The sequence below is a fragment of the Giraffa tippelskirchi genome, chromosome 5 (assembly GCF_054371585.1).
Source record: "Giraffa tippelskirchi isolate mGirTip1 chromosome 5, T2T-mGirTip1v1.2.pri, whole genome shotgun sequence".
NCBI classification, from domain to species: domain Eukaryota; kingdom Metazoa; phylum Chordata; class Mammalia; order Artiodactyla; family Giraffidae; genus Giraffa; species Giraffa tippelskirchi.
The window spans coordinates 30,038,117-30,060,641 of NC_137279.1; the positions used below are offsets into that span (position 1 = coordinate 30,038,117).

At 54.4% G+C, this 22,525-nt stretch overlaps 3 protein-coding genes across 22 annotated transcripts in view; 2 read left to right on the plus strand and 1 right to left on the minus strand.

The window, feature by feature from the left end:
• The first annotated feature begins 715 nt into the window (after window positions 1–715).
• On the plus strand, window positions 716–3,625 carry TPRG1L (tumor protein p63 regulated 1 like). 2 transcript variants are annotated; one of them, XM_081493133.1, is made up of 5 exons: window positions 716–1,026; window positions 1,141–1,232; window positions 1,310–1,486; window positions 2,323–2,476; window positions 3,111–3,625. In XM_081493133.1, exons 1-5 carry the CDS (start codon window positions 805–807, stop codon window positions 3,303–3,305), a joined length of 840 nt encoding a protein of 279 aa, XP_081349259.1. In that variant the 5' UTR covers window positions 716–804; the 3' UTR covers window positions 3,306–3,625. The 2 variants fall into 2 exon arrangements, with proteins under 2 accessions (XP_081349259.1, XP_081349260.1); XM_081493134.1 differs by having other exon boundaries at window positions 716–876.
• A 1,283-nt stretch (window positions 3,626–4,908) lies between these two features.
• WRAP73 (WD repeat containing, antisense to TP73) lies at window positions 4,909–16,637 on the minus strand. 16 transcript variants are annotated; one of them, XM_081493120.1, is made up of 12 exons: window positions 16,505–16,637; window positions 12,664–12,816; window positions 12,052–12,168; window positions 10,422–10,494; window positions 9,085–9,188; window positions 8,330–8,416; window positions 7,887–8,021; window positions 7,752–7,811; window positions 6,684–6,783; window positions 5,930–6,055; window positions 5,404–5,582; window positions 4,909–5,245 (listed from the first exon to the last, which is right to left on the minus strand). In XM_081493120.1, the coding sequence occupies exons 1-12, from the start codon at window positions 16,571–16,573 to the stop codon at window positions 5,060–5,062; spliced, it is 1,389 nt and encodes a 462-aa protein (XP_081349246.1). In that variant the 5' UTR covers window positions 16,574–16,637; the 3' UTR covers window positions 4,909–5,059. The 16 variants fall into 16 exon arrangements, with proteins under 16 accessions (XP_081349246.1, XP_081349250.1, XP_081349244.1 ...); XM_081493124.1 differs by having other exon boundaries at window positions 5,391–5,582; XM_081493118.1 differs by having other exon boundaries at window positions 7,734–7,811.
• A 1,577-nt stretch (window positions 16,638–18,214) lies between these two features.
• TP73 (tumor protein p73) overlaps window positions 18,215–22,525 on the plus strand; it is a 75,188-nt gene continuing 70,877 nt past the window's right edge. The window contains exon 1 of one of the 4 annotated variants that reach the window (XR_014054624.1): window positions 18,215–18,826. The gene's annotated coding sequence lies outside the window, so the exon portion shown is untranslated. Of the gene's footprint in view, window positions 19,271–22,525 lie in introns of all 4 variants that reach the window. The other 3 variants (XM_081493111.1, XM_081493110.1, XR_014054623.1) reach the window with 3 other exon arrangements.

Genomic DNA, 22,525 nt, shown 5'->3' on the forward strand with positions numbered 1-22,525 from the left:
CGGGGAGCACGTCTGCATTTAACACAGCGCTGGGGGCCATGTCCGCGCTGCTCTATCCCTGAACCCGCGGTCAGAAAGGCGGAGGCGCTCCGGAAGGGGCTCTGCTCAGCCGGCCTCCTCTCCTCCTGTCCCCGAAGCCCGTGCTCCCCCTGCTGTGCAATGCAGACCCTTGGGTGGGGCAGAGCTAATCCAGGGGATAGTCACCCCGAGTGGGGGCGCGTCCAGGCGGCAGTCACCCCGGGCAGGAGGTGTGACCAGGGAAGTGGTCTCCCACATCAGGGGTCCGCATCCAGGGAGCGGTCGTCTAGGGCGTGAGGCGCGTCCAGAGAAGTTGTCAGCTCTGGGTGACCGTCCAGGGGGCGGTCACGCTGGGCAAGGGCCGGAGTCCCTCCCCGGAGGGCCGCTGCACTTCAGCCGAACATGAATAGAGAAGCGTGAACGATGTGCGGTAGGAACCCTCTCCAGCCGGCCCTCCGTGTCGCCTTGGCAACCGGCCTAGGCCCTACCCCTCCTCGGTCGCGTAAACAGGAAGTGGGCGTGCGCGCGGCCTGCGCTTCCGGCCCAGTGAGGGGCGGGAGCGATTGTGAACGGCGGCGGGCAGGACCAATCGTGAAAGACATCTGGGGGAAGAGCCAATCGTCAGGACCGGAGGGGGGACGGGAGGGGCAGAGACTGAGGCGGGACTGGCGAGGCGGAGCCAATCGCGGCGGGCCCCGGCGCGGGGCTGAGGGTCCAGCGGAGGTGGAGGGTGCGGCGGCGGCCGCCTCGGGTACGGTCCGGTGTCGCTCGGCTACTGGCGGCGTGATGCTGCAGCTGCGGGACTCGGTGGACTCGGCTGGCACGAGCCCCACGGCGCTGCTGGCGGCCGGCGAGGAGGTCGGGCCGGGCAGTGGCAGTGGCGGCGGCGGCGGCGGCGGCGGTGGGGGGCGTCCGGGGGCGGGCACGCCGCTGCGGCAGACGCTGTGGCCGCTCAGCGTCCACGACCCCACGCGCCGCGCCCGCGTCAAGGAGTATTTCGTGTTCCGGGTGAGGCTGGGGGTGGGGGCGGGGGCGGGAGAAGGCGTGGGCCTGTGGGGGCGGGGCGGGCGAGTGGAAGGAACGTCTGACGACCTCCGTCTCCGCTCCGCCCGCTCTGCGCAGCCCGGCACCATCGAGCAGGCGGTGGAGGAGATCCGCGTAGTGGTCCGGCCCGTGGAGGACGGAGACATCCAGGGGGTGTGGCTGCTGACCGAGTAAGGGGGCGCGCCATGGGGAGGGGCCCGGGCACCTGTGCGCTCCGCAGCGCCGAGGTGACCGCTGCCGCCCCTAGGGTTGATCACTGGAACAACGAAAAGGAGCGGCTGGTGCTCGTCACCGACCAGGCGCTCCTCATCTGCAAATACGACTTCATCAGCCTGCAGTGCCAGCAGGTGGTCAGGGTGGCCTTAAACGCGGTGGACACCATCTCCTACGGAGAATTCCAGTTTCCCCCGAAATCGCTCAACAAGTAAGTCTGTTCAGCAGAGAGCCCCTCTCCAGGGCCTCCTCAACGGCCCTTCCAAAACCAGGCCCCAGTGGACGTCTTGCTTTAATATCAGTAGAGTTTAGAATAGACACGGGTGACTTGTGCCCAGCAGGATGCATTAAAAGGGATTCTGGCACAAGAGACAGCTATTAGGCTTGTAGTAAATGAATTCAGGGTACATTAACATAGGCCTGACACAGGTATTCTTCAGATAAGAGTGAACTCAGGGCAGCTGTCATGTCGAGCCCTGTTGTGGTTAATTTTTAAAAGAAAAAGGTAGCACATCACTTTGATTTACAGATATTATTAAAGATTAAATTTGGAAATGTTTAATGGCCAACTTTCAAGAGCTGATCTTCATCTGTTAGGGAACTTTCTGAAATATGGGAAACCTAGACATGAATATACTCAGTTGAATTAAATGGTAAATTTTAGGGTTTTGATGTAGAGATTTGGGTAGGAGATTCAGGAAGATAAGTTCAGAATTCTAAACAACAATAAAATATTCTGGAAAAAAGGATTTGAAGTTGGAAGAGCATTATTTGGTTAGTTAGAGCACTACATGTTAAACTTTATTAGTGTAAAGATGAGCTTAACTAAGTGTACTCAGTTTATCCTGTCTTAAAGTGCTGAAAGCTGTTGTTATTAGACGTGCCATTTCTGTCCAGACCTGCAGGTCCTTGGCTGTTGTGAAACGGCCATCATCAGTCTCGTCTTCACCGGTGGGACCGCTTTTTGTTCCCACACCCAGCACCAAACAGGTGCTCTGGGGCGCGGCCCTGCCTGTGAAGTCTGGTCCCTGTCTTCTGACCCTGCAGGCGAGAAGGCTTTGGGATTCGCATCCAGTGGGACAAGCAGAGCCGCCCGTCCTTCATCAGCAGATGGAACCCGTGGTCCACCAGTGTGCCATATACCACGTTCATAGAACACCCGATGGCTGGTGTGGACGAGAAGACAGCCTCTCTGTGCCAAGTAAGGACACGGATGGCGGCGGCAGCGCTGCCCAGTGAGGACAGTCATCTTCCAGGCCTACACTGCTCAGTACAGTGGCCACATGGGGCTGCTGAGCACTTGAACGGCAGCTAAACTGAGAAAGTAAACTTTTAAATTTTTAAAAACTTTAGTTAACTTACGTTTAGATAGCCCTGTGTGGTAAGTGGGTACTGGTCAGTGTGGTGTGATGTGGCCCTGGTGGCTGTGGTCATTTTGGAGAAGGGCCCAGAAGAGCTTCAGGGTGTAGCAGCCGACCCCCACCCCTGCTAGAGCTGGGCAGGCTGTGCACTCAGCAGGAGTGGAGGCCTGGGAGTGATGAGCATGGGGTCCGGGACTGGGGACAGGCCCCCCCCTTCCAGCCACGTACCTTGGCTTGCTGCCTGCCTGGTGGGTGGTGGGGAGGACAAGGTAGGTCACCATGGCAAAACTTCAAGTGGAAGAGGGAGGTCTGTGAGGACTAGCTGTTGTCCATCATGGGTGAGCGCAGAGGTGAGAGCCACACGCAGGAGGTGAGCCCATGGGCCGCTAGGTGTGGCTGGGAAGGCCTCTCGTCCAGGGGTGGGGGACCTCGTGCAGATTGTCTGCTCAGACTCCATGTTTTCTCTCTTTGCAGTTGGATGGTTTCAAGGCTCTGTTAATCCAAGCTGTCAAGAAAGCCCAGAAGGAGAGTCCTTTGCCAGGCCAGGAGGGCGGCGTGCTGGTCCTAGAGTGTCCACTCCTCATTGAGACCTATGTGGGGCTCATGTCCTTCATCAACAACGAGGCCAAGCTGGGCTACTCCATGACCAGAGGCAAGATCGGCTTCTAGATGCTGCACATGGGGCTCTTGCCAGGAGAGGCAGCCAGCAGGACTCTGGGAGTTACAGACCTTGGCCCAGCTCCACTTCTGCTGGCAGGGTCCAGGCCCCCTACTTTCAGGGACCTGGGCACCACGAGTGCAGTCAGGTGGACCGAATACTGTAGCTGGATACTGGACAGATGGTCACGCGAGCTCCAGACACAGCAGAGGGAACCTGTCAGCATCCTGGCCAGGATCTCAATCTCTGAGTCCCCAGTGTCTCCATTCGGCTCCCCACGGTCCCTCCCCCCAAGCCCTGGAGCATGTTAACAATAAACGTCGCGTGATTAGCTGCGTAGTTCACTCCATCCAGGGACGTGCCTGGGACCCAGTGCCTGTGGTTGCAAGTATGTGTACAGTTGGTGTCCAATTTTGCATTTTGATATTTAATCCATCTTCTTAAAGCTAATATGGAAGAAGCCAGCAGACCACCAGCTCAGCGAAAGTTGGCCTGCCTTACAAGCTCCTGAATGGACTGTTGCTTTTGTGGAAACGTGTGCTTGACCTAAAGTCACACTTCTAAAATTTATCTATATTGTGTGAATAATACTGATGGGTGTCTTTCTCAGGCCCACCCAAAAAGCTTCCCAGAAAATCATTTTAAGACAAGTCATTTGTTTGAGAAAGTCACATTGGTAAGTTCATTGCACACAATGTTGACATCTCTGTTAGGTTTGTCCTGTCATGTTTTAAAAAGGAATTGCTTAATTTGCCTTTAAGGAAGCGCTTTCAGAAAGGAACCATATTAGAGTCTCCTGAAGCAGCCCGCCCCACCTCAGTTCCTTCTGCTCCATGCAGACCCCAGCCCATGGGCAGTCATTGCTCACTGCCCCTGCCCATCCACAGCGGTCTGACTGCTGCCCCCACGTTCCTTCCTTCTCACTGCCCAGGCTGGCAGAGCTCTAGTCGGCATGGATGTGACGATCCTAATGCAGAGGCCTGTCCACGTTGAAAGGCTGCCTTACAACTCTGCCTGGGTCTTGAGCTTTTGCTTTTGGTCTTCTAGTAAAGACATTTAGAATCCAGTGAGTGTCATTCCTTTTTTAGAATAGGCTCAACAACCAAGAAACAGTCTTGTTTGGTGAGCACATCTTAGAGCCGAGGTGTTCTCCGCACTGGATTTGACCCCAGCCATGTGCACTGCGGGGATTTGCACAGCCCACTTCCTTCACAGCCACAGGGGTGATGCCCACCGTCCAGCCTCTGCCCAGGGTGAAGAACCTTTATTCCTCCAGTGTCCTTCTCAGCCCTGGCCGACTGCCTGAAGCACCTGGATCATTCCAGGTGGACACTCCCTGCAGAGACCTGACCTTAACTGAGCTACCCTGGGACCCACAGCCCCGGCCTCCAATTCTGCTCCAGCACAGGCCCACGTGACACACAGGCCCTGCTTCAGAGTGTTCAGGGATGGAACAGAGGTTCCATGCAGAAACGGTCCTGTGTCGAGGGTGGGGTGGGGGACTGGCCACTTGGGCTAGTTACTTCCCCTAAGACAAGTGAACCCCAAACTTAAAACTGACCTGGAAGACTTTCCTGTGACTTAAACCTTTTAAGAAAGTAAGCATTAGCCATCTTATAAATGAACAAATATTTATTTTAAATAACAAAAGTTTACAGTTTATTCCATACATATTTACAAAAACACGTTGCTATAGCAAAATGAAAGCAAAACCTTTCCTCTGAGCCCTGGAAGGAAAACTCGCCCAAGACGCTCTGCTCCTGTCTCATGGCCAATGCGTGCCACCTGGGCCTGACCATGCCTGGGTCCTATGTGCAGTCACCCCGCTGCCCAAAGGCCGTATGCACCCCTTCCTCCATCTCCAGGAAGCAGAGGCAGAAGTGGTCTTTGCTGAGAAGGGCCAGAGAGTCCCCGCTTGGATGCCAGCACAGGGAGAGCACCTGAAAGTCACCTGGAGAAGACAGGTGGCCAGAGGTTAGGGGAGACCCGAGTCCCAGGGTGACCCAGCTGGAGTCCCAAAGTTCAGCAAGCGGGCCCCGAGGTTCACAGGCAGGTACCTCCCCAGAGAATCTGCCTATGTCCCTGCCCACGCTCACCTTCCCCGGGTACCTGCACCGACACGCAGCCCGCCGGCGACCACAGGTACACCTTGCTGCCCCCTGTGCAGATGGCCAGCCGGGGCTGCTGTGGGCCCCACTGGAAGGTGCGCACGGGGCACAGCTGCTCCAGCACCGCCAGCGGTCTCAGCTTCCGGATGTCCCAGATCCACACGGCGTTGGGGACGCTGTCTGAGGAGAAAGGGGCACCCAGGCTCACGTTCACCCCTTGCTGCTCTGCTCCAGCCCCCAACCCTTCACCAGTGAGGATGCCCACCTTCCCCAGGGTCGCAGGGCGGGGTGGGGGAGGGGGAGGGGGGCATATCCTGTAGGCCTGGAGCCCTGCTCTTTCCCCAACATGGAGCAGAGGGCGTGGAGGCTTGGGCTTGAGCATCTGCTGCTCTGATGGAGCGATGGGCCCCAGGCACTACCGCTGCAGGACGTCCACCCTGCCAGCAGAGGCAGAAGCGAGAGCAGGAGGCCCGAGCCCCAGAGGAGGCTGATGGGGGGACAGCAAACACACGGGACGGGCCACTGACCGTTCCTCGTGGCCAGGAAGTAGTTGTCAGGACTGAAGGCCAGTGCCCCGACGCCGATCCTGGGGTTGGCTCTGTCAGCGGCTGGCTTTAGGGTCTGTAAGGAGACCGGCATCGAGGCAATCTCGTCTGGGCGGGAAAAGAGAGTGCCCTGAGTCTCCCCGTGGGTGAGCGGCCAGGGTCTGCAGTGCTGCCCGCAACGGGAGAGGAGCTGACCATAACTACCCGCGGGGCGAAGAGGACACGTGACAGCAGGGGCAGGCGGGATCTGACAGAAGGCAGGGCTGTGCGGGAACCTGGCCTGCCCTCCCCTGCGAGACTGTGGTTCCAGAGCTGTGACAGGCCAGGCGACACTGCAGGGCCTGGTGGCCAGCCAATTACTCCCATTTTATGGATGATAAAACTGAACCACGAGTGACCTCTGTGCCCCAGATGCAGCTGCAGCTCCTCCCTGAGTCCTCTGATGGCCTCCCGTTCACCCAAGGAAAGGTCAGCGTTCATTAAAAAAAAGTTGCTCTCAGGACCAGCCGACAATCAGGAGTCCCAGGGCATGTATTCAATCCACGGAGCCAGAGCCCAGGCAGCCTCCTGGCTCTCGGTTGAGGACGTTGTCCACCAGGTATCGCCGGAGAGGAAAAGGATTGAAAGAAAAAAAGGGAGTATCTGGAGTCTCCCTGGACTGAGAGGGCTTTTTCTCATAATGAAAAGAAACGAAAGGGAGGAAGACAAGGGCGGCACCACTGGCCGAGCCGCTCACATTTGCTTTCTGAGGATGTCAGGGGCCCAGCTGCTGCTCGGGGCGGAGGGAAGGCCAGGCGGCCCAGGGGCGGGCTCTTCTCGGCCTCCTTGTACACCACCTGGAAGAGAGACGTGTGATGGTAAGCACGTGTGGCCGTGGTCCCTCACTGTGCCCTCCTGGACCTTCTCCACGAGGTCCCGCCTGCAGCCAGCATTTCAGTAGAGACAGGTGACAGATGGGACAGGGTGGGGGCACGTGTCAGCAGAGGCCAGATGGGAAGGGCGAACGGCGTGGGGTGAAGGACCTGAAGCGAACCCTGCAAGGCCTCAGGTCAGTCCCACTCCTGCACCTCCAGTGGGTCCTCCAGTCACTGCCCTTGTCGGGACATCCGCCCACTCACAGGCTCCCCAGAAACCCACCCAGACCCCAGGGCTGTATAGCGGCCCATCCACTGCTTCCTCCTCACCCCACATCTTACTTGGGTCCCTCACCTGTGGGCAACTCACCAGGGTGTCTGCCACCGTCCCTGCCATCCCTGCCCCAAAGCTGGGGTGTCTGCCCTCATTCCCACTGTTCCCACCCCGAGAAAGGCTGTCTGTCTGGGTCCCTACGGTCTCCTGCACCCTGTCAGGCACCTGCTGAATAAACAGAGCTTGTGCCCTCCTCAGGGCCTCTGCACTGCTGTTCTGTTCACAATGCCTGAATCGCTCTTCCCCAGACCCTGCACTACTTCCTCCCAAGGTCCACCCCGGGGCCCCTTGGCAGGCAGCCTTCCTATCCTCCCGGGGAAGGCTCCATAGGGAAGAAGTCGCCTGCTCATCTCTGCCTGGCCTAGAGCAGGAGATGGTCCCAGAGTCGTGGGGCTGGGGGTGGAGGAGGCTGGGAAGGACACCACTTGGGACCCTTTGGACACATGGCAGGAGAAACAAGGGCCAAGGGAACGTCTGCATTTGGAACGTTTCAGCATCAGAAGGTCGTGGGGACGTGAGCCCCTGTATCACTTACACTGATAGTGTAAAGTGAAAGAGCAGCTTTCTATCCCTTCCTCAAACACACTTCCAGACTTACTATTTTGGGTTTACTAACAGTTGCAGGATGCCCAAACTCCGTGATCATTTTCCAAGTCACGTGGTTAAGAATCCGCACCTGGGGGGAACCACATGGTCAGAGCCTCCGGGGCGGTGGCTGTGTGTGGGCTTTGCCCCACAGGCCCCCTCCCACCTTTCCATCGTAGCTCCCGATCGCCAGGAACTGACTGCTGGGGCTCCAGGCCACGGACTTGATGCCCAGGGACCACTCGTAAGCACAGAAGGCGGACAGCAGCCGGCCATCCAGAGAGTAGAGCAGGACCTTGTACTGCAGAGACAGTGAAGGCATTACTGAACCTGTGGCATGCGAGGCAGCCACCCCAGGGGAATGAGACTTGGGCAGGTACCCTGCCCTCCTCCACAGTGGTGGGAAGTGGAGATGGGGACGGTACCGGAGAAGCAGAGAGAACGTTGTGGAAAAGGGGAAGCTGGGTCTTAAACCTAAAGACTTGTAATAAAAGCTCCTCAGCTCCAATTCTGAAAAACGCAGAGTTCAAGCTTGAGGCATTTGGAGAGCGTGAGAAACACAGACAACAGTGCTACAAGAAGAAAGAGGGTCCCGAGCGGGTTCCCTACCTCCAGGCAGGAGTCCCAGACGGCCAGCACGCAGCCGTTGGGGGCCCACTCGATCCCTGCCAGGTCCTGAGTGTCCGTGTCAAAGTGCTTCCCAGGTGGACGGAGGGGAACAGACGACATTGAGAACATTTTCTTCAACAAATACACGAACGTCTATCACACCTGATGCGTTAACACAGTCAGTATTTAATCTCCTCATCTAGCCATGGGCAGAAACACCTACAACTGTGTCCTCCTGCCATGACAGGCCGAGCAACATGCAGCCGCGATGTGGCTCACGCCTCTGTGCGGCTGAGTCTCACACCTTTAAAATCAGCTCAGGGGAGACTGTCCCAGGACATCGCTGCCCTGGTCAAGGAGGCCGCCATCCGACAGCATCCGGGATCCAGCCCAGCCCTGGGTGTCTGTGCCTGGCAGCCTCCTGCCTGTCCAGGCATGTGGTCAGTATTAACCTGCACCTCATTCCTCCTCCTGATGTGGGCACACAGATGTTAATACCACTGAGCCAAGAAGAAGCCTGGCGGCTCCCATCTGGGGGACTGTTAACTGCTAACACCCTGTGAGCCCACATAGTCTCACCGGATCCTGTGAACACCTGCCTGTGTGTGTGCCACGGGGTAAGAGGCAGCACCCACCTTTGAAAACATGGAGTTGTCTTTCTCACACCATCCGGAAGAGCCCCTGGGATCTTCGAGAACGTACCTCTGCCCCCACCCCCGCCCCAGGGTCACGGTGCTCCTGGGTGTGCGCCTCACCCGTAGCAGCTGCCAGTCACTGCAGACAAAGATGCTCACGTAGTCCCTGCAGTCCCGCCTCTCTGCCAGCGCCAGGTAGCGGCCGTCCCTGGTGAAGGTTATTCCTGCTGAGAAGAGGGAAAGGTCCTGGGATCAAGAAGCAGTGGTTTTCACATTAGGAGAGAGAGAAGGCAGAGGTCTGAAGAGGGGATGCAGCACACAGACCCCGAGTCTGCGGCAGAGTATGGGCACACGAAGAAGAGTCCCCACACCCTCGATCAGGCTTCTGATGTACAGAGAACCTGTGAGACACACAGGGCGCCCTGAGCCCCGATGAGCCCCTGAATGTTACTGGGAAGTGTGGAGCCCTACGGGATGCTGTATTATTAGGAAATCAACTGCAAGAAGCTCAACTGGGTCAACGCAGGCTCGTCACCACAGTGCCTATTTTTACTTTTGAATTTAAATTTGGAAGGAGTCAATTTAAGGTGAGAATCTGGCTGAAATGTCAGACTGTCCCTTCCAGGTCCACATCGGTGAACTGAGTCCTCAGCCACACTTCACACCTCAAGAGAGCACCTAAGTGACAGAGCTGCTGTTTCACCGCGAAGCATGTGTGTCGTCTGGAGAGACACTAACATGCAAACTATGAAAACAAAAAATAAATGAACAATTGCATTTCAATCACATGTGAGCTTCAAGCCACTGATGGCAAGAGAAAGAACCAAAAAACCTCTCAAATCGTGTGACGCTTCCTTCTGTTTATTAACTAGAAGACAATCACGTAATTTCATGATTCGGGAGGGGGGCGTCAACGAGCTCTTGGGTTCAGTTAAACGTGTGTGGGGGGTTCCCTGAGGGCACAGTGGACACACGCCCTTCGTCCCTCCTCTGAGATGTCTGGATGGGATAGGTCACTGTTCCCCTCTACAGAGCTCAGAGTTAAGTCAACGGAGGATTCAGTTCAAAATCTGCTGTGTGGGGTGGGGTCCCGGGACTGATGTGAACAAGAAAGATCTGACACCCAGCTCTGTGACAGACGTACAGGATTTGCATGTAAACCCTTCTTTGAGATCTGTTAAACAACATTCTCTCTAGTCGTTGTGATCACAGAACAGGGAAGCCCTGGTCTTCTGGAGACACAGGTAGGGGAAGGTTTACAGAGAAGTACTAGGAGATCTGGGATGTACTTTAAAATGGTCAGGGGGAGGGGTGGGTACGGAGAAAAAAGATTGGCTATGAACTGAAATACAGTTGAGGCTACTTTTGTCTGTGTTTGAAATTTTCCAGGATAAAAAGGTCTCAAAACCCCCAAACAGCTACAGAGAAATGGCCTCTGAGTAGCTCTGACAACTCACCCTGCTGACAAGCTTTAGGGTATTTGATGTAGGACACGGACTTTGTGCACAAGGACCAGACAGTTATCCGCAGCTGCCGAGGAAGGTGGAGGAAGAGAAAGGAAACAGCATAACTTAGCATTCTCAGAAAGACTGTTGCGAGTCATAAGCCAGATTGCCTGCACCCAAACAAGAGATTTACTGAAGTAAAAGTATCAGGAGTCCCGGGGTGTTTTCTGTCTGAAGAAGTGTGTCAAACTCACATCTACGATTGCTAAGTTTTTTGTTTTGGCGGTGCTACGTGGCTTGCAGGATCTTTGCTCCCCAACCAGGGATCAAACCCAGGACACGGAGGTCAAAGTGCTGAGTCCTCACCACTGGACTACCAGAGAACTCCCACAGTTGTTAAATTTAATGCGCTTGGTGTTTGATTTTCATTTTGTGACAATATTATCTGAGTGACACAAAGTTAAATATAAGTGCACTTTAGTTCAAAGTACAATCAGCACCCCTTTCTGCCTGATACATTAAGCTTTATTGCAGGCACAGCAGCCCATGGAGGGTCCAGTATTGCTGGAGGCTACAGCATCCAGGGGACCAGGAAGGCATGCCCTGGGATAACGAGCCAGGGGTGCTACAGTCAAAGTTTTCATATAGTAGCGAACCTAAAAATGTTTCTCAGAGAAACACATCTAGGAGAGAAAGCCACACAAGATGCCCGCCAGTCTCCTGAAGCAGTGAAGGGGGTGAGTGGCTCTGCCTCGCCAGGTGGCTGGGCCTGGGGCCGGCAGGGACAGGAAGTGGCTCGACTGTCCAAGTGGAGGCTCTGCAGAGGATTTTTGGGGGACCCACTGCAGGCACGTCACACGCAGGGGCTGGAAGAAGCTGTGCCAATGAAGGACCAGTGCACCTGAACACCCCACAGTCCCCTGATGCGATGTGTTTGGGAGGCACAGGCACACCACCCAAGCTGTCTCTGATCTGCGGTTGGATTTCAAAGGTTCTTCTTCCCACTCAGAGCTCCTGCCCAGGGTCCTGCATCCCGAGGGAGCCCAAGGCTTGAAGAGCAAACGAATGAGGAGGTTAGAGACACACAGATCAGATGTCTCCAGGGAAACATGTAAATTCATGCATTGTTGTTGTTCAGTTGTAAATTCGTGCATTGTTGTTGCTCAGCTGCTAAGTCGTGTCCAACTCTGCAGACACCACAGTCTGTAGCACACCAGACTTCCCTGTCCTTCACTATCTCCCTGAGTTCGCTCAAACTCATGTCCATTGACTCAGTGATGCCATTCAATCATCTCATCCTCTGTCACCCCCTTCTCCTCTTGCCCTCAATCTTTCCCAGCATCAGGGTCTTTTCCAACAAGTTGGCTCTTTGCATCACATAAGTTCTTTTCTATCGTTGAATTAAAGGACCTGTCTAAATCCTTAAAGATATAATTTGAGATGTTCTTTTTAAAAACCTCTTTTTCATTAAAACTGGGCAAAAAGATTATATAACAACACTCATGGGCTTATAATCCTCTAACCACTTCTGACATACATCCTCCCCGCTAGACCACTCACTCCAATGCTCCCAAGTGATGAGGACAAGGGGTGAGGGGTGACCGTCCTGTGGCTGAGGCAGGTATTTGGGGCACCCACTCACATGGAATTCTGTCGTGTTGAGGATGTGGCGCCCGTCAGGGCTCCAGCAGGAGGCCACCAGCCCCGCCGACCCCTCGTCTATCTTGCAGTGCCACTCTGGCTGCTCCAAGGACCACACCTGGACTCACAAAAGAGATGAATCCGTTTGCTACGCAGGCTTAAGAACAACTGGCCATGAGCTGCATGGAGGCAAAGATGGGCAAACTCTCAGAATCCTTCTGGATGAAGGACGGGTCCTGGGTTGCATCACACTTCTCAGTGATGTCACTCTGTTGTAGTTTGAAGGGTTTATTCCCTTTGCTGTCTGAGACCTCACTTAGTTAAGTGTGGGGTCTATAACAAGACGCATCTCAGCACTCCCTAAACACAGGAACCAGCTGGGCTGCCTCCTGAACACTTTCTGTTACACAATGAACTAGGTTACAGATCAAGGACATTTACATGCTTTCTTTGTTTTTAAAAGTACTTAAACTATTAGAGCACTATTATAATGTTAAAAGAAAATGGGCTTTGACCTGTGCAGCCCCTTCCTCCATACCAGAAGGGCACAGAACAAGGCCCTGGGTGGGGGCTGTGCTTGGGGGTGGGGGGCGGGCAATCCATCCGGAGGTACCTGCACGAGCCCCCGCTTGTACAGGGCACACAGGATGAACAGCGAGTCAGCCGACCACTCGAGGTGCTGGATCTGGTCCAAGCACGTGTATAGCTGGAGGATCTGCAGGGTGTTCGCATCCCTGACCACCAACCGGTACTGGACACAGGAAGCCTGGAGGGGGGGAGGAGAGGTCATGGCAGGGTGGGCTCTGGAGGAGGGCGCTCTTGGGACGGCAGCGTGCGCTCCAGTCAGGATGGTTGCCTCCTCTCCCTGCACACACACTTTCCATCTAGATGGTCTTGTGTTTACCATGTGGACGGCCTATTCTGAACAAAGGTGAGTTAGCAGAAAAATGAAGCGGAAACGTAAAAGCAGGTGCCCAGCTGTTAAGCCCCAGGAGGAAGTATTGCTGCAGAACTCTACCGGCGTCATTTCTGCTCCTCTCTTCACTGCGTGACAAATGCTAAAGCAGGACATGGCACTGGGAAAAGGCCCTCTGAGAACAACTAGCTCCCCTCTGGTTCTACCACCTGCAAACAAGCTGTGTGTGAGGCGCGAGGAGGGGGCTCCAGGCTGCCGGTGAGAACGACCCAGGAACACAGTTCCCTTTGGTTCAGTGTCTAACCTGGACCCAAACCAACAGAAAGTCAATATACAGGTCTGAAATTCTGCAAGTGTAAGGACACATCATAAATGTCCATCTACCTGTGATGAGAGAACAGATAATACACACTGGTGTCTGCCCACAGGTCCTGCCACAGGCTCCTGATGAAACCCTCGGAAAGTCCTGGGGGGCGGGAGCATCTCTTATTCTACTGAGGCAACTCTGGGTGGGCTCCTGGTGGGGGGACTGTCACGGGAGAGACCAAGCCAAGATTAGAGGCTTGGATTCTCAGCCCCGCTCTCCTCTTCTCTTTAGCAAAAACGGCTCAAAATGGAGTGAATGATCACCCAGGTCTATGTGGTGAAGCCTCCAAAAAGTCCCAAAGATGCAGGGTCCAGAGCTTCCAGGTGGGCAAACACACTCACATCCTGGGAGGGTGAGTAAGTGAAAGTCACTCAGTTGTGTATGACTCTTTGCGACCCCATGGACTATACAGCCCATGGAATTTTCCAGGCCAGAATACTGGAGTGGGTAGCCTTTCCCTTATCCAGGGGATCTTTCCAACCCAGGGATCGAACTCAGGTCTCCCACATTGCAGGCGGATTCTTTACCAGCTCCACGGGAACAGAACTCCTGCACTTGAGACCCCCTGACCTCACCCTCTTTATCTCTTCATGTGCCTGCTCACCTATTCCTTTATTACACACCTTAATAATATGGTAAATCTGTTTTTCTGAGCGCTATGAGTCACTCCAGCAAATTAATGGAACCCAAAGAGGAGGTCATGGAGCCTACAGCCAGCCTGGACTTTCAACTGCAGTCTGAAAGGTGGGGGGCAGTCTTGTGGGGCTGAACCCTTCACCTGTGAGCTCTGTGCTCTCTCCAGGTGGACAGTGTCAAAACTGAGTCAAACTGTAGGACACCCAGCTGGTGTTGGGGAGAACTGCTTGATGTGGGGAAAAACCCACAGAGTAGGTGACCAGACGTTTCAGAAGTGTTGAGTATGGCAGTCGTGTGAGAGGAAAAAGGACTGATAGAGGGAGGGCTGAGAGGTTTCTTACACACCCATTAACTTATTCCTAACCCTGAGTTTGGAAACATCTAACTCTTAATACAGTGTTCTTAAAGATACAGTTACTTTATATCCATATTTGTTAATAATATCCAAATCCAAGCAAATGATTTCTATGACTGATCATACTTATCTATTAACCAGAGAGTGCACCACCATTCAAAAATCAAGAACTGACTTCTGAATGTTAATTGCCTCATGTTGGTACTTATCAAGGTCAAACTGGATTGTTGGGTTTTTGTTTTATGAACTTCATTTTTAAAAAGCCAATGAGTTCCACCTGGAAAAAGAAGAGTGGGAGATGGACTGCTGATTAGAACAAATATGTGTCCCTGCTTATTTTTTCACTTTGTAGCTTTGAAAGCTGTTATCAGTTACCACAAATTGCTGGTGAAATGAAATGTCTGTAGCAACATTTGGAAAAACTGTTATCAAATCTGTCGCAAGATATTAAAAATGGCAACATGGCCCTACTTTTCTCAGCATTTAGGATAGAGCTCTGAAGAACATGGCTCCAGTAACATTACTACCTAGGCTCACAATTTTAATCAGAATGTAAAAACTAAAATGTACCAAAACTAAATGAGGAAATGTAAACTTTGTCTCCATAATTCCCTGGAAGTTTCATGTCAGTGAGTGAAAGTCACTCAGTTGTGCACAGACTCTTCACAATCCCACGGACTATATAGTCCATGGAATTCTCCAGGCCAGAATACTGGAGTGAGTAGCCTTTCCCTTATCCAGGGCATCTTCCCAACCCAGGGATGGAACCCAGGTCTCCCGCATTGCAGGTGGATTCCTTACCAGCTGAGCCACCAGGGAAGTTTCAAAAATGACCAAAACATAAATTTATGGGGGAGTATTCTGAAAAGTATACCAAGGTTTTTGAGGTGCCATTTAAGCTAAAGAAAATTTGCATTTTGTAGCTGAATACCATACTATGTGATTTAGAATAAAACCTCCATAAAGAAGGTAAACATGTAATTTGAGATATTAACACATCCATCCTCAAGGATAAACGGAATGTTAACAAAGCTCAAACTGAAGACAAAACAGGACGCATCAGTTAATGAAACTAAGTAGTTTCTAAAAAGCATTTTTTTTCCTTAATGTCTTTCCAGTGCCAATTATCACTCACCCACCATATTTCCCCCCAAGATTCTGAGAATGCACACTGATCATACTGGTATATTACAAAGCTTACATTTCATGTATGAGAGCTCAGTGATGTGAGAACCATTCTGCCACCCACAGAATGAGCAACTCAGATTCCAGGAGTGTGGACCACTCTCTTTATCTGAGCACAGAATGCTAGTTACCTAAGTTATTCATCTGGCCTGTGGTAGAGACCCTTGAAGGGGGCTGGAAAAGGTGACAACAGCTAGCTGCAGCACTGCACCGTTTTACAGCCAACAAGACTATATACCTGCCTTTTGTTACAAACAACAATTTATAGTCAAAGCTATGGTTTTTCCAGTAGTCGTGTATGGATGTGAGCTGGACCATAAAGAAGGCTGAGCACCAAAGAATTGATGCTTTTGAGCTGTGTTGTTGGAAAAGACTCTTGATTTAGAGTTCCTTGGACTACAAGGAAATGAGGGCAGTCAATCCTAAAGGAAATCAACCTTAAAAACTCATTGGAAAGACAGATGTTGAAGCTGAAGCTCCAATACTTTGGCCACCTGCTTTGAAAAGCCCACTCATTAGAAAAGATTCTGAAGCTGAGAGCAGGAGAAGCGGATGACAGAGGATGAGATGGTTCCATGGCATCACTGACTCGAGGGACATGAGTTTGAGCAAACTCCTGATATACTGAAGAATAGGGAAGCCTGGCGGGCTGCAGCCCAGGGGGTCACAAAGAGTCGGACACGACTGAGAGACTGAACAACAATAACGAGTCCACGTTCACTTGTGTCCTCAAGTCTGTGAAGACAGTGTTGCTTTTACCTGCTTTTAACAGATGGAAACCGAGGTGCAGGCAGCTTCCCGGGTTCCCAGAACGCAGCACGTGTCCAGGTACCCTGCTCGGAACCACTGCCCAGGTCACCTGCCCGGGGCCCACACCTGCTACCTCCATCCGGGCCCCAGGAACGCCCCCACCCTCCTGGTTCCTCGCCGCCCCTCGCGGACACGCGCCTCCTCGCGGAAGGCGCGCCCTCTGCCCAGGCCCGGCGGCCGCTCACCAGGTACTTGCCGTCCGGGGAGAACTTGCAGAGTAGGCTAGAGAGCTTGAACACCTCGGAGAAATTCATGGCGGCCGCTACACCCGGGGGCCCGCCAAGCCCCGCCGGCCCGCCCAGCCGCAACCGCCCCTCTGAGACCGGAAGTGACGGAAGGGCGGGAAGCGGGCCGCAGCCAATCAGAACCCGGGGTGACGCGCGGCATTGTGGGGCTTGTAGTTCGCTACCCCGCCCAACGCGCGCAGCCGCGCTTTAAAGGAGACAAGGTGTTTCGTCCCACCCGGGATTTCCGCCTGTGCTCGCTTGTGGGAAGTCCCCTCCAACTAGGGTTGCCACATAAAATGCAGAAAGTGCACTACAGCTGAATTTAGATAAACAACGAATCATTTTCAAGGATAAATATGTTCCCCAATACTACATGGCACCTATGCTTAAAAACTATCCCCTTTTCTGAAGTTAAAATGTGTCGTCCTATGTATCTGTATATTTATATTCATGTATTTATATCTACTGTAAACGCTTATTTACATGTAGTTAAATTCAAACACAAACATGCCCTTGTGTGCGTATACACACACACACAAATATGAACTATGGTGCATAGTACGTATATTATATTCTATACATAGAGTATGAATAAATATTCGTTTTCCTTCGTTTGTCTTGTGGCTAAGTCCGGCAACATGCTTCCAGCGAGGCCCTTACTTCGCGATTAGGAGCTTCTCTGATCCAAGAGAGAACGAATTTGGCGCTTGCACCGCGCGGAGAGCTCCTGGATCTTGCGCGCCCGTTTGCCCATCACACTAGCGCACCTGCGCTCGGACCGGCGAGGAGGAAAACAACACGGCCGGGACCAGAGCCCGCCGCAGCCCGCACGGCACGGACTGGAGCGAGCTCCTGCGTTGGCGCTGGCTCTGCTGGCCTCGCTTGCCGCCCCGGGCGCGCCTGTCCTCTTGCCCACTAGGGGCTCCTGGTTCTCTTCGCCCTCGCGATCCCGCCAGGCCCTGCCGGCGCCTCTAGATCACGCAGACCGGGACACCCGCCCCAGCTCTTACGTCCTGAGAACCGAGACCCGGCCCGGGTCCTACTCTAATTCGCGCGAATCTGGCCCGGGCCTGTGCCCTGGGGAAGCCCCCTCCAGCTTCCCAGAACAAACGGGTAGGGGATGCGTGCAGGCGTCCTACTCGGCGGTGCCAGCCGTTTTTGTTCCGGCCAGATCAAACCCTGTGTGTGTCTTTGGGTACCCCAACCCCCATACCCCGCACTGGCAAGCAGTAGGTGATCAGTAAAGGTGAGTGGCAGTCAGCCAGACGGGCCAGGTGAGGTGCGGACCCGTGCACCAGCCCTGGGGGCTAGCAGTTACAGGGCAACTCTGCCGCGCGGGTTCCTGTGGCCTTGAGGCAGGTAACGTTGACCACCAGAAGGCAGCACACAGCAGGTACCCGCTGCCTTGAGTAGTTCAAAACTCGCCGGCCTGTCGGTTTCTTCGGCCAAGGCCCTAGGACTAGGTGGGAGCCCTGAAGACCCCGTCTGTCCTGCGGGGGCGACAGGTCTATGGAGCCACAGGTGTGGGCGCCCTAGGAAAGTCTTGGCCTGAAGCGGGTCTCTGCGCGTAGAAATCAATTCCCAGTGCACTACCCACGCGTCGCCGTGGACACCCGCGCGTACGTGCGCAACGCGGAACGAAACCCAGCCCCTGGCGCGCGAGGCCGTGGCCGGGGGAGGGAGCAAGGTGCCGGCTTCGAACCTGGAATGTTTGTGTTCGGTATTACTCCCCGAGGGCTGTGGGCACATCTTCCGCTGGGCCGAAAGAGTAGCGTCCAGAGGGTATTCCCGCAGATCCACAACGCGGACCGGGGCGGGAGCGGGGCTGTGACCTCGGCTGGGTGAGCGATGTAGGTGGCGAGACCGCCAGGGCGGAGGAGCCCGGCTAGTACCACCCGGAAGCGAGCGGCTTCACTTAATCCCGGGTCCCGGGGTTGCGACTTTCATCTCCCCCACCCCCCGCTCCCGCCGTAGGCCACAGCCAGCGCGCGCACTCCGCAGACCTGGGTGGCCGCGCTCCTACGATGCCCAGCCCTTCCCCTGCCCCGTGGATCCTCTGCTCCCGGCACGGAGGGGTCCCGCGCCGGTGGGGGCGGAGGACGGAGACCCGGAAGATGCGGCGTCCCGGGGACAGGAAGGCGTCGGGCCACGGGGTCCGCACCTCTGCCCCCAACCCTGGCTCCCGCGCGCCCGCGCGCCCGCGCCTCTAAGCCGGCCGTGAGCCACTGTCCCGTTTCCGCAGCATCAGGGGTCCGGCGCCCGGCTCGTGTCCAGCCGGAGGTAGGCGGCCCCGCCGGAGCCGGGAGGGGCGACGCGCGCCAAAAGGCGGCGGGAAGGAGGTGGGGCGGAACGCGCCTCGGGACCCCCACTCGGACGCGGCCAGCTGGAGGGGCGGAGCGCCGGATGGCAACCTTGGCCCCAGCCTGGCCCGGTCGCCCCGCGCTCCTCCTGCCAACGGCTGAGAGGCCCGCGCTGCCTTCCCGCCGGCCGGGTGCGGAAGGCGCTAACGCTGGCGGCCACCCCTCCCCGCGGCGCCTCCCCTCCCCGCGCCCATATAACCCGCCTCGGCGGCCGGAGCCCGCCCTGCCTCCGCGCCCGCGCCCGCCAGGCCGCACCCGCCTCTCGTCCCGCGCCCGCCCTGCGCCCACGAAGGGGTTACGCGGCGAAGCCCAGGCCAGCGCCGGGCGGCTCGGGCATCGATTCCCGGGGCTCCGACGGCACCAGGTAGGCAGCACGGGGACCTGGCGCAAGGGGCCTGGGTGTGTTTGGACTCCGCCCGCCGGGCCTGAGCCCATAGCGGTGGGCGCGTGGGCTCGTGGCTCCGAAGCTGGGAATCGGTGAGAAGAGACCTTGTGCACGAACTCGAAAGAGGCTGACCTGGGGTCTCCCTCGAGTACGACCAGCTACTGACACGGGACACGGGACACGGTGGGGCGGCAGGGAGCCAGAGTCCAGCTCTGGAGGAGATGTGGGGTCCTGCCCCCAGCGTGGCGGCCTTTGGGGCCAGGATCAGCCTGGCTGGGATTCCCAGAGGGCCTGCCTCGGGTTAACCTCTCTCCACCCCAGCTTCAAGGGGAGGTGGGGAGTGCGACCCCCCCCAAGAGGCTGGCTGGCGGGGCGGGGTGCAGGTGCTGGTAGCTGACAAGCCCCTGACCGCCGGGCCCCACTCCCTCTGCACTCTAGAGGGCTGTTGGCAATTTGGAGGCATTAGCCACCCTACCCCCCAAGGCCGAGTGAGACCCAGGTCTTCCCTGGACCAGGGGAACTGGGCATAGCCCCTAAGCTGGTCCCAGGGGTGGTTTACCAAGGGGCCAGGTTCCAGAGTGGCATCTCTGGGTGGCCCTGAGTTGGCTGGGGTACCCACCTGTCTTCCGAATCTGTTCCAAATGGGGAAAAGAGGGGTCAGAATTAAGCCCTGGGCCGGCCTGGCCAGAGATCACACCTCTTTCCAGGATCCCTTCTCTCCTAGTCCTCCCTCCTTGCTTTGCAGTCACGGTCATTTTAGGCCTTAGACTGGGGTGGAGGGCTGGGTGGCTATTATCACCTTCCTGTTGTTTGTTGTTCAGTCACTCAGTCCTGTTCGACTCTGAGACCCCATGGCTACAGCTTGTATTTTCCTTTGGTCCCTAAGAGGCTTTGCACAAAGTATGCACGTGTCTGCATAAATAAATGGTGATGGGTAGACTGCTATCAACCAACAAGGGGCTGGGGAAACAGTACACTGTTCACTTCCGACCAGAGGTCGTTTGGTTCAAGTATACTGTGGCCTGTTTATGGAATGCTGTACATTTGGGAGCCTTAGCACAATTGTTTTCTTCTGTTTGTTTTGTTTGCTGTCATTGTTACTGTTTGTTTCACCTTAATAATTAGCTTTTGGGAGAAAATGCACTGTTTACCGGAAGTCTAGCACTCATCTTTTGACTTACTCAATAAATTAAAAAAGAATTGTATCGAGAACAAAAAGTCAAAGTATTTAACATTTTGCAACGTATGAATGTATGGATCATGCATGTGATTTTTAAAAATAAGATAAAAAGTTGGGCTGGTACCAGAAGCTGCCAGGGTGTCAGTGGGGTGCCACCAGGAGACTGGCCACAGAAACCTTAGCCCCATTTCAAAGTCTTACTGAGGTTCTGAGGAAGAGGGTGTTGTTGTTTAGTCTCTAAGTTCTGTCCAACTCTTTGTGACCCCACGCACTGCAGCACTCTAGGTTTTCCTGCTTTTTACTATCTGCCAGAGTTTGCTGGGAAAACAGGAGAACAGGGTAGCTGTCTGCAAATTCAGCCTCCAAGGACAGCCCCATGGAAAGGCCATCCTGGTGCAACGGTTAATCGTGTAAGTGTGGAGGTTATAACGTTAGGGTTCAAATCTCCTCTCCGCCACTTACTTGTCATGGACCTCCAGTGAGTTACCTAACCACTTGGAGCCTCAGTTTACCCATCTGTAAAGAAAGGCAATAATGGCCTCTGCCCCAGAGGGTTGGAGGAACAGTAACCAAGATGCCATATCTAAGTGCTTAGAATGACGCCTGCTACCCACAAATGGGCCCCAAAGTGCTGGCTGTTGATGCCGCTCCAGAGGCCCTTGGTAGGGTAGGGGACACAGTTCTTTGGTAGCCAACAGGTCTCCCCTTGGGAGTGGGGAACGGAATGGCTGGCAGTGGGGCAGGAATCTGCCTGTGGTTTGGATGGAGGCTGCCAGTCTCTGTCGGGGGTACTGGAGCAAGGATGCCTCCCTGAGTAGTTATTTGTAGAGAACTTGGGAATCGGGCCTGGGGGAGGTCCTGCCTGTGGCCAAGGATGGCATTCACCCCGAGATTCTGACACCTTAAAGGGAAATCATCGGTGGGTAAAAGGAAGCTGCATGTTCATCCAGCCGGAAGACCTGCTTCTGGACAACAGATTCAAGGGGAGTTTGTCCTCTAGAGGCTTGTATAAAAGACATCGAGGATACACACAATGAACTTCAGGTTTGCTGGAAAAAAAAACCCCAAAACCCAGAAACTTTCTTTAACTGTGCGTTTCTTCTACCCAGCCCCCATAAAAGGGAAGGGCACACCTTTATTTTCCAATTTGGGCATTTCCATGAGAGTGCTGAGTCAATGTTTTAAAACTACTCATTTTCATACAGCAAAAAGGAAGAAAGAAACTAAGAGGAGCGTTTGAGCAAGTCCTAGTTCCCTTGGCCCCTGACCAGGCTTCTGTCTGGGTGATGAAAGATTTACTATTATGAGGACTGTACCCCCAGAACACTGTGACAGTTTACCCCTGCAAGTTGCTGTAAAGTGTTTCTGTGCCCTACCCAGTTGTCTGGAACTAGCAGCATCCATTTGCGTGTAGCCAAAATACACAAGCCACCTGATGGAAAGAACTGACTCATTTTAAAAGACCCTGATGCTGGGAAAGATTGAAGACAGGAGGAGAAGGTTACGACAGAGGATGAGATGGATGGATAGCATCACTGACTCAATGGACATGAGTTTGAGTAAACTCCTGGAGTTGATGATGGACAGGGAGGCCTGGCGTTCTACAGTCCATGGGGTCACAAAGAGGCAGACACGACTAAGCGACTGAACTGAACTGAAAATATACAATGTCTTTTTTTTTTTTTTTTAAGTTTACTTTCTTAAGTAGGTTACATAGGACTCCTGGAAAACCCTTTCTGTGTGTGTTATGCAGAGGAAAATTGATTTTTTTCTATACAAGAAAAGCTCCCTCTACTCATCGGGATTTGAGTTAAAGACGCTTTCACTGCAGTCGGCTCTGAGAGTCTGCACGAGTGGGCGGGCACTGACTTTTCATCTGCGTCCCCTGCTTCGGTGTCTGCTCTCAGGCTGGTATTTCTTTGCAGACCAGACATTCGCTCCTCAAAAGTATTTTCTTTTCCTAGAGATCCTCCCTCAAATCAGAGACCCAAAGAGAGCAAAAATTCCTAAAGGAATCACTGATATTTTCATTGTGTGTGGCAGCTGCTGTGGAA

Bases quoted from the DNA above. Each gene is read 5' to 3' on its own strand.
- TPRG1L (XM_081493133.1), top strand. From the start codon at position 805: ATGCTGCAGCTGCGGGACTCGGTGGACTCGGCTGGCACGAGCCCCACG. The intron at 1,027-1,140 runs GTGAGGCTGGGG...CGCTCTGCGCAG, and splicing joins AGGAGTATTTCGTGTTCCGG to CCCGGCACCATCGAGCAGGC. The intron at 2,477-3,110 runs GTAAGGACACGG...CTCTCTTTGCAG, and splicing joins AGACAGCCTCTCTGTGCCAA to TTGGATGGTTTCAAGGCTCT.
- WRAP73 (XM_081493117.1), bottom strand. From the start codon at position 16,573: ATGAATTTCTCCGAGGTGTTCAAGCTCTCTAGCCTACTCTGCAAGTTC. The intron at 9,192-10,421 runs GTGAGTTGTCAG...CCCTCTTCTCAG, and splicing joins CCCTAAAGCTTGTCAGCAGG to CAGGAATAACCTTCACCAGG. The intron at 5,583-5,929 runs GTCAGTGGCCCG...CTTTCTCCTCAG, and splicing joins CTTCCTGGCCACGAGGAACG to ACAGCGTCCCCAACGCCGTG.